This window comes from Acomys minous (genome assembly GCF_964271855.1).
Source record: "Acomys minous genome assembly, chromosome: 10".
In the NCBI taxonomy this organism is placed as follows: Eukaryota; Metazoa; Chordata; class Mammalia; order Rodentia; family Muridae; genus Acomys; species Acomys minous.
Genome location: NC_140491.1, coordinates 70,171,884 through 70,187,000, shown reverse-complemented (window position 1 = coordinate 70,187,000; position 15,117 = coordinate 70,171,884). Strand labels below are relative to the sequence as shown.

The window sequence follows — 15,117 nt, the reverse complement described above, 5'->3', positions numbered from 1 at the left end:
AGAAGTGAAAACATGTGCCTTGTTATCGTACACGAACAACAGCCCCCAGCACTCCAGGAAGTTGTTTGTACTTGGGCAAGTGGGGGTTACAGATCGGCAGTATTGTGTTTCACAGTTCTCTAAGCACGGTAATTTAAACTTAAAAACATAACTTTAGCCATCACAAGGCCAGCCAGGGAGCCATAGTGAGTCCAGTCTCAAAAAACAAAAACAAAACAATAAAAAAAGGTGGTGGGTCAGATTTAGCTTGGGGGCCATAGTTTATTCCTATGTGTGATTAATAAAGACACAGAGAAGTGTGCATTAAAAAGTGATAGTTCTTTAATTTAAAGTTGAGACCTGGGAAGAAGAAGTTGGCTTAAGTAATCTGGGTTTCCTCTTTACGCACAAATAGAACAAGTACAACATTGGCTCAGATTTCCAGAGAAGAACCAAACTGGGTCACACATCCTTAGGAGGCCCCGCCCCCGCCCTGGGGGGGGTCACATATCCTTAGGAGGCCCCGCCCCCACCTCCCCACCCCCACCCCACAGCAACCCTGCTGGGGCCCCGCCTCATTCCACACCAGCATTACACATTGAGGGGCCTCTGCCTGGGACCACGATGCTGGAGCTAAGCATCTCTTTGTGTGCCTGCCTGGAAAGGAAGCTTGGCCTCTGCTTGGCTAAGGTTTGGAACTTTGAATTGTAGCCACTGGTCAAGAGGTGGTCCAGTTATGGCAGCAAAATGGCAAATGGGGCGGTGACAAGGGAGATGGAGGCCTCAGCACTACAGGTTTGAAAGTGACCTTGCCCTGGGGGTGGGGGACTCTTAAGCGCCTCAGAGAGAGGGTGGAAGGTCAAGCAATTCGTACTTCAGCCTTCTGAAGACATGTCCCCCTAGGGCACAAGATTCAAAGGGCCCACATTCTATCCTCCACCTTTTTTTTTTTTTTTTTTTTTTTTGGTTTTTCAAGACAGGGTTTCTCTGTGTTATCCTAGCTGTCCTAGACTCGCTTTGTAGACCAGGCTGGCCTCGAACTCACAGCGATCCTCCTGCCTCTGCCTCCCGAGAGCTGGGATTAAAGGCGTGCACCACCACGCCTTACCTTATCCTCCATCTCTTACATTCAAGGACGGGTCCTTGCTTTGGAACCACTCAGCTAGTATGGGGCTGGGGGGGTGGGGGGGAGGTGTCTTCAGGGCACCAGGCACTGAGTAACAGAGCAGGGGAGACGAGTATTGGGGTGTGATGCTGAGCAGGGCTCTAATGTGCACTGTATTTTGAATATGTGGTCTTGCAGAGGGGAAAGAAGTACCCATGGAGCCTGGAGCCCTCCCAGAAAGGCTACAGAATAAATACAACTGGCTACAAGTGAGCTTTCTAAAATAATAATAATAACAATAACAATAATAATTACAAAAAGAAAATAGAGGTTCACCTCAAGTGCACTGCAGCAGGACCCAGGATCCCACAGTTGCCTTCTACCACTAACAGCACCTGAAGCCCACTTGTGTCAAAGTCAAACTATGTAACAGCTGCCCAGAGGTGTCATGGAAGACTAGAGATGGCCAGCTCACTCCCACCACTCACAGCATTCCTGAGCCATGCCGGCCGCGTGTGTCTCGGGGCATTTCCAAGAGCAGGGCTGCGCCTGGGTGGTTGTGGCGCACAGCAGTCAAGAGAGTGCCCTGAGGGCAGGCAGAGGCACAGTGAGAGGGAGAGAGGGCTCACTGAGATACAGTCTTATGTGGGTGTTATTGCATTTCTGCCAGCGCCATTGGCAGGATGGCACTCAAAAAGATGGCGCACCTGAGGTGGGGGAGCTCCCTGAAGACCCTGTGCTGTGAGATAGCCCCGGAGAGGTGAGAACCAGTCTGTCTTTAATGTTGTCCGAAACCAAGCCTGGGTGATGTCGCAAGCCTTAGATGACGACAATCCATGTCCCATCACCAGCAAGACATCACTCCCAGCTAAATCTTCCGGACTTGAGCAAGGCAGCTCCAGAGAGGGAAGCCAAGAGCGATTGGGTTCCAGAGACTGGCAAGTCCCTTTTCCCAGTCTCAGACTACTAAACCCCAAGTACCTATCGGAGAGAGAGCTATCCACACCACCCACGTAAAGCCACTCGCAGAAACCACTTACGACTCCACAGAAGTGTCCTTCGTCGCGGCAGAGCCCCTGGCTCGACCCCTGGCCTCACTGGATGATGCTGTCTGGCTGCCCATTCTGGCCCACCTGTGCAGGGTCAGGCGCTGGGGCTGCTGGGCTGGGTGTGTTACTCTGCATGTAGCGTCGGAAATCTTTAATCATGGGCCGGAGGACCTGGATGAGGACGCTCAGGGCTGCCTGAGTGCCCTCCATGGCCTGGGCCTGCCGCTCCTGGGCACAGGCCTGCACTTCCTGGGAACGGCGGATCATCTGCAGCAGGTCATTCTGCTGCTCCAGGTGCTGGGCGATCTCCTTGATGTGTAGGTTGGTGACCCGCTGCTCCTGGATCAGCTTGGCGGAGTTGAGGGCGATGCGGTTCTTAAGAGCCTGCGGTTTGACGGATGCCTCAGCATGCTGTGTGATCACCTCCACCGGGGCCTCGGTGGGCAGGGGCTGAGGCGCGTCGGCGGCCGTGCAGTACTCCACCACTCCCTCGTCCAGTGTGTGATAGGTGGTCTCAGTGGGGACTGCCGAGGGGACAGAACAAAAGCAGAGCCAGGTCACCTTTTGGAAGGAATGGTGCTGACTCTGCAGTGTGGGAAGGAGGCCATTAAAGCTTGCGCAGCAGGGGAGCAGTGGGGAATTCCGGCCTCCCCTGGCTGTACTCCCAAACAAACACAGAACCTGAGAGCTTCAGCTCGCTTTGTCCCTCAAGGCTGGGACTGAACCCAGCTACGCTAAGCACGTGCTCTATCACCGAGATTTCAAGAGTTTACTGGTGGCCAAGCGACAGGGCCCCAGGTCTGACAAATGCAGAGATGCTGAGGATAAACGGCAGCATTAGAATAGTAGTATAGGACAGCCAAGGCTACAGAGAGACCCTGTCTCGAAAAACCAAAAAACAAAAAAACAAACAAACAAAAAAGAATAGTAGTATATCCTCAGACTAGAGAGATGGCTCAGAGGTTAAGAGCACTGTCTGCTCTTCTAGAGGTCCTGAGTTCAATTCCCAGCAACCACATGGTGGCTCACAATCATCTATAATATGACTTAATACCCTCTTCTGGTGTACAGGTGTACATGCAGACAGAGCACTGTATATATAATAAATAAGTAAATAAATCTTTTTTAAAAAGCTAAAAAAAAAAAAAAAGCACATCCTAATACTAATACCGAGTAACACATTAGGATACCTTTATGCCACGGTGTATTCATTAGCTCAACGAATCCGCCAAACAACAAGAGGTGGACACTACCATCTTCCATTTCAGACATGACAAAGTAGAACCACTTCTCTGGGCTGCGTTGAGCTAATTCTACCTCTTCTGTGTGAGCCGCAGCAGCTCACGTGCCCAGAAACTGCCTCTCTGTCTCCTCAGTCACACTGGTCCTTAAGACATCTAAACATCCTTGCAGATGCTGTTCTAGACCAGTACTTGACTTAGACCAGCCAGCGCGTTTTCCTCCTCTTCCCACCTCATACACGGGGAGAGCACACGCCCATACCCAGTTCAAAGCCCCTCACGACTAAGCAGAGTTCGGAGTTGTGGGCGCACACTCTGATTTCAAACACAACTTAAGCCAAAGTTATTTCTGTTATCACTCACTGACGGCAGCTTCCGAAGGGACATGAGGTGTTTGGGCCTTCATGTACGTGGGAGATGTCAATCTTGCTAATTTTTTAAAAACTGTGTATATAGGTTCATGTTTTTTTTTGTTTTTGTTTTTTGAGACAGGGTTTCTCTGTGTAGCCTTGGCTGTCCTGGACTCACTTTGTAGGCCAGGCTGGCCTCGAACTCACATCTATCCACCTGCCTCTGCCTCCCGAGTGCTGGGATTAAGGGAATGCACCACCACACCCGGCATTATAGGTAAATGTATATGCAGGCGTACATATGCAAGGGGACCAGAGGACACCCCCAGGTGTCATTTCCTCTTGTGCTGTCCTTTCTTTTTCCTTTTTGAGACAGAGGCCCTTTAGTGGCCTAGAACACTCCAAATAGGCTGGCTGGCTACTGAGCCCTGGGGGGGGGGGGTCCACATCTTGAATGCTAGGGTTACAAGTATGTACCTCCACCTCCTATTTTCTCTACCTTCCAATGCCATCAACCGTGTTCCCTTCACACGGGGAAATCCCCTTCCTCTTGTGAGCCCTTGCATCTTCCCCACCTCACCGTAAAGCTATTCACGTACATACTTCGTCTGCCCTAGCGGAATATAATTGGCCTATACATTTAATTTTTTGCCATGCTAAGCAAAAACCTGATGACTGAGCTATCTCTCCCTAACCCCTAGGGAATGTTAAGTATGTTGGTATCTCTGGTACCCAGCACAGATTGCTTGATGAATGGATGAGGAGGTAAGAATCACAGAGATGCTGAGAAGTGCCTGGTGAGTGTTTGTGTACCGGAAACACAGAACGTCTTTGTGCCCAATGGATGTCTCATTGGGCAGGATTCTTCCTAGCTAGTCACTCAATAAGTATACCCTGGCTGCCTACTAGCATGGCAGCTCCTAAGTCCTGTGGGGACAGACACCTGTCTCTGTCTTCAAGACTACATAGGTCAGCTAGTGGAAGTCACTGGACATCCACCTAGCCACATGCCGCGGAAGTCCCTAAAGGGACATGTTCACTTCTGTCTGGGGAGTCCTTGGAAGGCCTCACGGTCTTCCCAAGACCAAGATCGCCACCTGACTTTTGACCCTTGGCAGCCAATTTGCCCCAGGCTGCCCCAGCACTTGCTTTTTTTTTTTTTTTTTTTTTTTTGCCCTTCCCATTTTATGCAGCTGAACTGAGCAGGAGAGGTCACTCACTCTGTGTCAGGGTGACCGTGGCTGCAGCTGTAGTGGCCGTGGGTCCGAGGGCCACGGGATGGATCTCTGTGGTACTGGGGAGGCTGATGATGGTGGCCTCACCCAGCAGGTTGCAGATGCGCTGTTGCATAGGGGTCAGGAGTACGGGAGCTATGGCTGTGCCATTGCCACCACTGCCACCGCCTGTCCCAGGCACACCAGCTCCATCTTCTTCTGTGGGCCCTGGGGCCTCACCTCCTTCTACAGCAGCTCGGACTTGGGCAACCTTGCGACGGACCTCCGTCTTGAGGTCGGACCACTTCTTCTTGACTTCGGGCAGCTCCCTTCGGCAGGTGGCGACGGCGTTGACCCTTCTCAAGATGCCATGCCAGGCCGCACTCTTGGCAGCCAAGGGGACCCCAGCATTGAAGTGGTTCACGAGCAGGTGCTTCTTCAACTCCAGTTCCTCCACGATGATCTCCACCTCCCGCTCTGAAAAGTTCATCTTCCTCTTCTTGGCTGGGACAGCCATGGCCTCTCCTTGCCTCTCTTTTTTAAGGAGATTATAATGGCCTTAAACCGCTCCAATTTTCCTTCTCTTCTTTTTCAGCCTCGCCTCTCTCTTTCACCCTCACCCCCTCCGGGGGTGGGGGGGACAGGCAAGGCTTGTTCAAGGCCAAGCACCAGGCCTTAAGTAACCCCCGCGCTACGCAAACTGCGTAGGGCCCAGCTCTGACCGGCTCCGCCGCCGCCAGCCAGCTGCGTAATGGCTTCCTGAATCTGCCTCTTCCGCTGGGGTGTGCGGAGATCCGCCCACTTCCCTTCTTCCCGCCCCTCGGCTCGTCCCCGGGAGACCCCGCCCTTTAGGTATGTTTGGAGTGGCTCAAATACCTCGCGGATCACTGGCTCTCCAGGCCTGCCATTCCTCTCAAAGGCCACACCTCTATACGAGAACTGGCCTGGTCATTGGTCTAAAGGGGTGCCTGTCGCTTCAGGACGTCCGCCCACATGGCTTTTATTCCCTTCCATTGGAAAGTCAGACTGCAGTTCAGTTGTTGGTATCGCAACTGTTACTCTGTTGAGCTCAGCTATTTTATTGGTAGTTTAGGGGACTACTAGAACTTAGCCTCCGGATTTTGATTCGTGTTTTCGGTCTTGAGGCGTCAGCCCGTTAAAATTTTCATTTTATACAATGATGCTGTGTGTCTTCTAACTTCAGCTCACGGTTGCCTTTCATACAAATCTCATTTCCACGGATAGCTACGAACCCTCCGTAACGCCATCGCTCCTCCCAGCCTCAGCATACCACAGTCTAAATAGCACTTCTGAATGGGCACTGGACATTAGCTTGCCTAACACTTAGCTTCAGCCAATCTCCGCCTCCCTCGGTTTGAATCGACTCACAGCCTGCGAGGTGGCCCCGCCCCCTCATTGATCCCTGAGCCGGCGTTCCGGCCTGTGATTGGACGGCAGTGCGCCAGTGGGCGCGGCCAGCGCCTCCGCGCGCCGCGGGGCGGGGCTCCCGGAAGCGGCCCCTCCCTCCTCCACTCTGCCGGCGTCTGGGAGCCCGCGCTTGGTGTCCGTGGAAAGCCGGCGTGCTTCCGCGCTTCGGTCGCCCGCCTGCCGCCTTCAGCCCCGCGTCCGGAGCCCCCGCCTCGCGCCCGATGGTGAGCAGTGTGTTGTGCCGCTGCGTGGCCTCCCCGCCGCCGGACGCCTCCGCCACCGCCTCGTCGTCCGCCTCCTCACCCGCTTCTGTAGGGGACCCGTGCGGTGGCGCCGTGTGTGGCGGCCCGGACCACCGGCTGCGTCTGTGGAGCCTCTTCCAAACACTCGACGTCAACCGCGACGGCGGCCTGTGTGTCAACGACCTGGCAGTGGGGCTGCGGCGCCTGGGACTGCACCGCACGGAGGGCGAGCTCCGGGTAAGCTCGCGTGCGTCGTCCGCGCGGGTGGGGGAGAATCCGGGGGAGCGACCCGGGCCGCGGGGACAGGTCAGGACCACGGGAGACTTCTCTGTCGGTCAGTCCTCTGGAGCCTGACAGGTTTGGGTGGACGCTGCTGGAGCTGAGCAGGACCTCTGGTGTTGGGGTATAGTGTCCCTCGACTGACAGATGGAAAGGGAATTCACGCCGCGTTGAGCATCGGGCTCCTCTAGTGGGTGTTCGGGCCGGGGGGGGGCGGGGAGCTCGTCGTGGCTACAGGTGGGCACCCTTGGGTCTCATTGATGGCCAGAAAGTCCCTTCTTGCTCCTACTTTACTCAGGGTAGAAGGACAAATTTTAAGAATGCCTTCCGGACCTCAAGGCCAAGTTGGTGCCAACCCCCCTCACCCCGCCAACTGAGTGTTGGGTTCCTATCCATCCATTCTCATCGGCACCCCGTCTTCTTTTTTTTCTCCACTCGTTTCCATGCCACCGGGGCCCCTAATCTGGTTGCTCACAGAAACATGTGGGTGTTGGGGAAGAAAAAAATGGGAACTGAGGTTCTAGGCAGATCTGTGTGGATGTGGGTGATGAGGACTGAACAGTTCTTTCTCATGGCTTAGGCTGCGCCCCCCACGCCCCACCCCCACCTCCTTGCTGTTCAAGAACACTGGGTCATGCTCCCTTTACGGTGTTGGAGTCCGGGATACGTTAAAGAATTTGAAGAAAGATTCTTTTTTCGTTTGTTTGTTTGTTTTGCTTTTCGAGACAGGGTGTTCAATAGGGTTTCTTTGTGTGGCCCCTGGCTGCCCTGTTCTGTAGACCAGGCTGGCCTCTCAACGTCAGAGGTCTGCCTGCCTCCGCCTCCCGAGTGCGTTGTGTGGCACCACTCTCCAGCTGGGAAATTTTTTCAAAAAGTGAAAGTTAGATACGTCTAAGGATACAGTTGGCTGGAGTGGCGTGTGTGGGGCCAAGACATGGAGACTAGGGTGGGGAAAATGTCTGTGTCTGGGCCTGAAGAGAAACAGCAGTGCTGTTCTCCCGGCACAAGAAGCCCAGAGCAGAGGCTTATTCTTCCCTTTCTGTTTCATGGCTGGTCTTTCAGTTTGACGGTAGCTGCGGTTGCCTTTACCAAGTATTTCATTACTGTCTGCCTAGCCTGGCATACTATCTGGGGTGGTTCTGATGAGCAGTTTGCCTAGCAACCAGGATGTTCCCAGAGTCAGTGTTGGTTCATGTGTATGTACAGTAAGAATCTCACAGACAAGCAGGAAGAAAACCCGGTACAGCCGCAGTGGATTATGCCAGTTTGTTACTTAGGTGGCCGCAGCTCTGATGTCACGTCCAAGATAATCTTGGATCAGCATCCAAGGTATTTAACCTACTTAGGGTCAGCGTAGGAAGGCCAAGGATGGTTCCGTGTAAAGCAGGGTCCTTGGGGTAACCTCAAGAGATTTAAAGATACGGCTTCTCCGTGTGACTAGATTGGCCTTGAACTCAATAGTTCTCTTAGCCTAAAACTAAAACCAAACCAACCAAACAGAAAAGTTAGTTCTAGGCAGGCAATAGTGGCACACGCTTTTAATCCCAGCACTTAGAAGGCACAGGCAGGCAGATCCCCATGAGTTCAACATAGGGAGTGTCAGGACAGCCAAGAGAAACTATCTAGAGAAACCAAGTAAATAAAAGAAAAAGTTAGGTTTATACATAATAGTATTATAAACTGGATATTTTCCCATATATATCTAATGAATAAATCATTTTTCTTTCTGTTTTGTTCTGTTTTTTTGAGATAAGGTCTCACTATATAGTTCTGGCTGTTCTGGAAATTACTGTAGACCAGGCTGGCCTCAAAACTCACAGAGATCTGCCTGCCTCTGCCTCCCCAGTGCTGGGATTGAAGGCGAGCACCACTGCATCCAGCATAAATCATTTTTTGAGGCTAGGATAACTAAATTGGGAGGGCTCAGTGCAGCTTGGGGGTTCAGGTGAACCTTCCTGCTCTTAAGAATCTATATTGTTGTCTGTGGTGCCAGGCACATTAAGGACAACTGACGTTCGAGTGTATTCCATGTTTATGCCAAGCTTTGTGACTCTACAGGAGTCACAATGTCCTGGCAATTCATAGCACATCTGATATTGATCCTAATCCTTTCTTTGGCAGTGATTTTTGTCTAGAGGCGACTAAGGAGAGAGTGACCATTCTCCAGTGCTAAGAGAAGACCTGTTTGTTTGCTTGTTTGAGACATTTTCTTGCTCTGGTAGTTTAGGCCCAGAACTCATGCTGTAGCCCTGGCTGGCTTCACACTCACAGCTGTCCTCCTACCTCAGTGTCTGTCTGCCTGTCCCAACCCCATGCTGGGATTGTTGTTATGAAAAAAGAGCCTTTGGTTAACCTAAAGGAGCTTGGCTCTGTCTGGTTACTTGGGTTCCAAAACATTTGACCTAAGTTTTGTAACATGAAACTTTTTTTGGTTTTGGTTTTGGTTTTCAAGACAGGGTTTCTCTGTGTAGCCTTGGCTGTCCTGAACTCCCTTTGTAGACCAGGCTGGGCTTGAACTCAGAGATCCACCTGCCTCTGCCTCCTGAGTGCTGGGATTAAATGTGTGCGCCACCACGCCCACTTCAAAGTTGTTTTTTTTTATTTTTAAAGCAGATTGAATATAGATATATTAAGAAGTCAGAACTCCCAAGAGTGGGAAGGGCTCCAAGAGAGGAATATCCTAAAATGATTTTTAAAAACTTTGTTTGAGGCATGGATTTACTATTAACTCTGAGATTTTCTAGCTTTATTATTTTTTTAAAAAATAATTTAGCATACCAAGTAATGTGTGTCATCATGGCCCTTTCATATGTACTTCATTAACACTTTGTTCTTACTCATCTCTCTTCCCCTCTTCTTCCAGCGTTTGAACAACTTAAATTGTTATGTGGCTTTGAGAAAGATTAGAAATGATTCACTTTATTAGTTTTATTGATTTGGGGGAAACATTTTAACATTAGAAAGAAAAATGCTTCTTTCTGTAAATAACTACGCCACAGCAAGACACCCTTCTTCATACATACACACACACACACACACACACACACACACACACACACACACACACACACCACCCAACACCACCACTTCCTGTTGAATTCATTACTATTAGCCGCCTAAAGAAAAAGGCAGCACTGTTGTTTTTATGGAATTGGTAAGAGCCAAAGGCCTTGGGTGCCTGCTGTGGGATAAGCCTTGAGAAACACGGTACAGTTGGAAGCTGCTTCCTGTGGCCCTTGGGAAACTGGTCTGAGGTGGAGGTTTTCACAGGAATCAGCTGTGAGCTCTGAGCAGAAGATGCTGTGAACTGGGGTCATGTGATTCCGCAAAGCCTCTTGCCAGCTTATAACAGCTTGAAACGTTAAGGTGTTTTCTTTAAAAATAAACCAGGCAGTTTTGCTTTCTGCCTTTGTTCTAGAAGAGACTGAGACAGAAGCATTACTTAAAATGGAAATGGGCAGAGGAATCCATGGCAGTCAGCCAGGGAAATTTTCTTTGTAAGGGGCATTTGAAGAGGAAGCCTGTCTTGGGACAAAAGGAAAGGAAGGGTTTATTAAAGAAAGCGTAAAAGATGACGCCACCGGTAGTGACTTTGAAATGAGACTCAGCCTGGGCTAATTATAGCATTGACTATTTTGGGCATTTTCATGTGACCAAACAAAATTTATGTTTTAAAACACAGGTTAGGACTTGGCAGCCAAGTAGAGAGCCGTTTGTGCTGTCTGTAAGCGGTTGTGCTTCTCTCTAGTTAAGGCTTCTGGGCTCTCACAGGGGCAAAGGCGTCATGCAGGAGAATATTCTAGATGCTGGGCTAAGTTCGCTTATCTAGAGACTTTTGTGCACAATTGGAGTCCTACGAAAGCACACATGGCAGTGACACGATTTACGTCATTTTACAAGGGAAGAAAAAGCCATTCAAAACGATGAGGCCCTTAATGGTGGCATATGCCTGTGGTTTCCGCTTGGGTTTAGGAGAGTGACTGGGGCAGGAAGATCACTTGAGTCCAGCTTGCCAAATACTGCAAGACATGCTCCTCTCATCTTTAATGGTGTGAGATCCAGACCTGGCCTTTGGGGTGAATTTGAGAAAGATGGAATGTTCTCCGTCCTCCCCTCCACTTGCTATCGTGCTGGGGAGGTTAAACCCAGGGTCTAGTGCATTGTAAACAAGTGATGTACCACTGAGTCACATCCCCAGCCCATTCACAACCACACATGTTGCTTCCAAAGTTCAGCCTTTAAGGTTATCCCAAGGGTCCCCTGTTAAGAGATAAGAGTCCACCCTACCTGCTCTCTTTCCTTGACCTGAGCAATCTACACATGAGGCAGACTCTGTTGACCTGAAGTCATCAAATGAAAGACTGTTATGTTGAGCTAGCATTGGGTAGCCAGACAGCATCCCTAAACTTCCTACCTTTTTCTTGTTGGCTCAAGCCAGGCAGATTTTGATAAGATAGTCTTGTTATGTAAGTAAGAGCTTATCTTTGAGACAGGAGCTCAGTTAGCCCAGGCTAGGCTTGAGTGTTCTATGTTGCTGAGACTAATTTGAGAAATTCTGATCCTTCTACCTCTGTCTCTTGAGTGCTGGGGTCACAGGTGGTCGTGACCTGGGCTTTGTGCATGTTAGGTGAGCGCTGTATCAATTGAGGTACAACCCTAGTCTTCCCCCCAGCCCTCCTTAAGGTGGAGATAGGGTCTCTTCTAGCCCTGACTGTCTTGGAACTTGTATCTAGTCTCCTGCCTCAGCTTCAGAGTGAGCTCTATGCCAGCTAAGGAAGAGCCTTTGTCTTGGAAAGAGGCTAGACATCACTGGGAATAATGTAATCGCTCATTAGGAGACGATTGGACTGACCATATTTATTAAAGTGACTGTGCTATATTGTCGCCAAATTGGTTATTGGCTCAAATTTATGATCTTGGGACCAATTTTAAAAGTGGGCATAGTGGCACTGGGGAGGCTAGTGGAAAAGGGTTGAGAATTCAAGGATAGCCTGAAGTGCATAGTAAGCCCTTGCCTTCAAAATACTCCCCAAAGGCGAGCGGGGGAAGGGGGGGTGGAGGGTGGCACACGCCTTTAATCCCAGTACTTGGGAGGCAGAGGCAGGAGGATCTCTGTGAGTTCGAGGCCAGCCTGGTCTACAGAGGGAGGGAGAGAGAGAGAGAGAGAGAGTTAGAGTTAGAGTTGCAGGACAGCCAGAGCTGTTACACAGAGAAACCCTGTCTTGGGAAAACAAAAAACCAAAAATACTCCCCAAAGATGCTTGGAAAGAGGGACCAAAGTAACGAGTACAAATCCTCCCTGTCTGAAGTGCAGCTTCGCAGATGCATTCCTTTGATGCCTAGAGAGTCGCTAATTGCTGAACTCCTCCAGAAACCACATGGGAGTGAAGCAAACAGATCCTCTGCTGGGATTCCTGTATAGTCCAGCTAAATACAACTGTGGGTTAAGACCAGTGGACAAAACTGTATTAAAGCCGATTTCATCTACTACTTTTACATTTTCTATTAGAAAATGCCTGCATGAGATCCAGCTGTAAGGTGTTTTGTTTCTCTCTCTCTTTTTTGGTTTTTCAAGACAAGGTTTCTCTGTGTAGTCTTGGCTGTTCTAGACTTGGTTTGTAGAGCAGGCTGGCCTCGAACTCACAGCGATCCACCTGCCTCTGCCTCCCGAGTGCTGGGATTAAAGGTGTATGCCACCACACCCGGCTGCTTCTCTTTTTCTTTCAAGACACTGAAGCCCTGGCTTTGCTGGAACTCACTATGTAGACCAGGCTGGCATTGAACTCAAAGAGATCTATCTGCCTCCCGAGTTCTGGAATTAAAGGCTTCGAACAGGACTTAAAAGAGTCACTGGCCACCAAAGTCATGCAGTTGCCATCCAGCTTTCCATCTCAAGTAAGATCCTCCTTGTGGCATCCTTCAAGGGTGGTCATTCAACCTGTAGCCTGGATTGTGTAATGCTTTGTCATCTGAGACCTATAGTCTTATATCTACTACTCATGTGCTGACAAGTGCCTTCAGGAACACAAGAGTCATGCAGAGCCCTTTAGCAATCCAGAAACCAATATCCTTATAGGAAAATGTCAAATCGAGCCAGGTGGTGGCGGCACACATCTTTAATCCCAGCACTTGGGGAGGCAGAGGCACTGCGTCCAGCTTGTGTACTCTACTCTGTGAGTACAAGGCTAGTTTGGTCTACAGAGCAAGTTTCAGGATAGCCAGAGTTACACAGAGAAACCCTGTCTGGGGGTGGGGGGTGGGGTGGGGGGAGAAAAACTGAAGCAGAGACCACAGAGGCTTAGCGGCCTTCTTCCTCTGGCTGGCTTACCTACTTTTTTTCTGCAGCCCAGGCCCACATGCCTAGAGACGGCTCTGCCCACGGTAGGCTGGTCCCTCCCTGCCTGTATAAATTAGCAATTAAGAAACTCCTGCCCCCTTGGGCCAATCAGACACAGTTCCTCAATTGAGGTCCCCTCTTCCCAGATGACTCTGGTTTGTGTCAAAGGCTCCAGTATTCCAAACAGCACCCAGACTTCTCACCGTCCCATTCCATTCTGGGCACCAGGAAGCTTGCAAGAGTCATGCTGTGACACCTGTGGCTTTCATGATAAGATCAAAGAAATGTCCCGCCGTATCCCAGCAGGTCTCAAGTTCTTGAACTCCACCTTTGTTCCTGTCCTGCCTGAAGTGGCCTGCTTCATGGAAGTTTTAGTTCTGTGTGCCATGGTGGAAAGGGCTGGAGCTTGGCACCAGCTATTAAATCCTGACTCTCACCATGTCTTTGGGTAAATCATGTACCCTCTCAGCCTCCAATTTTTTCGAGGCAGTGTTTCTCTGTGTGGCCTTGGCTGTCCTGGAACTTGCTCTGTAAACCAGGCTGGCCTCCAACTCAGAGATGCACCTGCCTCTGCCTCCCCGAGTGCTGGGAATACAGGTGTGCGCCACTGTGTCCAGCTGCCTTCAGTTTTTTATGTTAAAAATTCCTTCCCCCCCAGATTTATTTATTTTTCTTTGTATGAGTGTTTGCTTGCATGCATGTATGTATGTACGTATGTATGGGTGTGCATCATGTGTCTGCCTGGTGCTTGTAGAAGCCAGAAGAGGGTGTATCAGATTGGGTTCTAGTAAGCTGTCCCAACTGGCTTTGAGTTTACTTTGTAGCCTAGGTAGTCATCCTCAGCCTTCCGAGGAGCAGGGACTGTAGGTGTGAGCCTCCATGCCGGGCCTGATACATACCAGGTAGCTCTCCTCCCATTGGTTGTTTGGAAACAGTGCCTCAAATTGGTTGACCGTGCCTCTGCTTCCAGTTTGCTTAGGTGAAGGGTGAAAGGTGTAGTCTGGATAATAGCAGTAAGGGGCCGTGGCAGTGAAAACAGGCTCAGCCCTAAGCTACAGCAGGTTGGAAGCAGGTGTGGGTTCTCAGAAATCTGGGCTTGTGAACATCAGGAAGACTAAATGAAGAAGTTCTGAAGGACTAGAATTACTGTTTATAACTGTGGGTGTTTAGTCCACTAATGTTTTTTGGGACCCAGACCTTCACAGTACTGATAGCCTATTGCTGTCTCATTAGCTGTGAAGTCTTGCCTCAGTTTCAGAGATGACGCTGAAGTTGGAAAGGCAAGCTTCAGCACAGCTTAGTTACAAACTTGGAAGGTTTTACCAGCCAGCACTATTTTACATGTGTGGGTCTGAGGTCTAGAAACTGGGCCAACTCAGTCCAGAACCCACACTTCCGACTCTGCCCAATTTAGTTCAGCTCACAGTCTCCTTCCTCTTATGGGGAAGGGACTTGCTCTTGGAGTTTTTACAGTGTTACACTAGGGGGGCAATGGCACATTCCAGTGATCTCAGCACTTAGGAGGAGGCGGGATTGCAAGTTCAAGGCCGCTATGTGTGAAAAACCTTACAGTGCCCTCTTTCAGCCTCTGACATTGACACATCTGCGCATAGCCCAGTTGAGCATGTTGAGGCATGGCTCATGTTGAGGAAGTCCGCAAGGGGTGAGTGAGTACTGTTCCTCTCTCTTTGCGGGACGGAAGAGACTTACCTGACAAGACACTGAAAAAGCAAGGCATTTTCTTAAAGATGCATTTTCCTTTTAAGTGAATAAGTCAGGCAGGCCTGCAGGAGCTGCCTGCTGCCTTCGCCCTCTTGCCTGGGTTTCCAGGGAGCAGGAGGTGAGTCAGGCTCCTTCTCTGTTGGAGCAGTGGAGAAGGAGGGGGGCTGCTGT

General features: G+C 50.2%; 2 protein-coding genes across 3 annotated transcripts in view; one reads left to right on the top strand and one right to left on the bottom strand.

Moving 5' to 3' along the window:
* Positions 1 to 520: 520 nt before the first annotated feature.
* Positions 521 to 6,307, bottom strand: NAIF1 (nuclear apoptosis inducing factor 1). Its single transcript, XM_084797661.1, has 2 exons — positions 4,945 to 6,307; positions 521 to 2,657 (listed from the first exon to the last, which is right to left on the bottom strand). Exons 1-2 carry the CDS (start codon positions 5,453 to 5,455, stop codon positions 2,179 to 2,181), a joined length of 990 nt encoding a protein of 329 aa, XP_084653787.1. The 5' UTR covers positions 5,456 to 6,307; the 3' UTR covers positions 521 to 2,178.
* Positions 6,308 to 6,463: 156 nt separating this feature from the next.
* Positions 6,464 to 15,117, top strand: part of SLC25A25 (solute carrier family 25 member 25) — a 35,107-nt gene continuing 26,453 nt past the window's right edge. For both annotated transcript variants that reach the window (XM_084797655.1, XM_084797654.1), the window contains exon 1: positions 6,464 to 6,845. In XM_084797655.1, the coding sequence (XP_084653781.1) occupies positions 6,588 to 6,845 (258 nt within the window). In that variant the 5' untranslated portion in view covers positions 6,464 to 6,587. The remainder of the gene's footprint in view (positions 6,846 to 15,117) is intronic.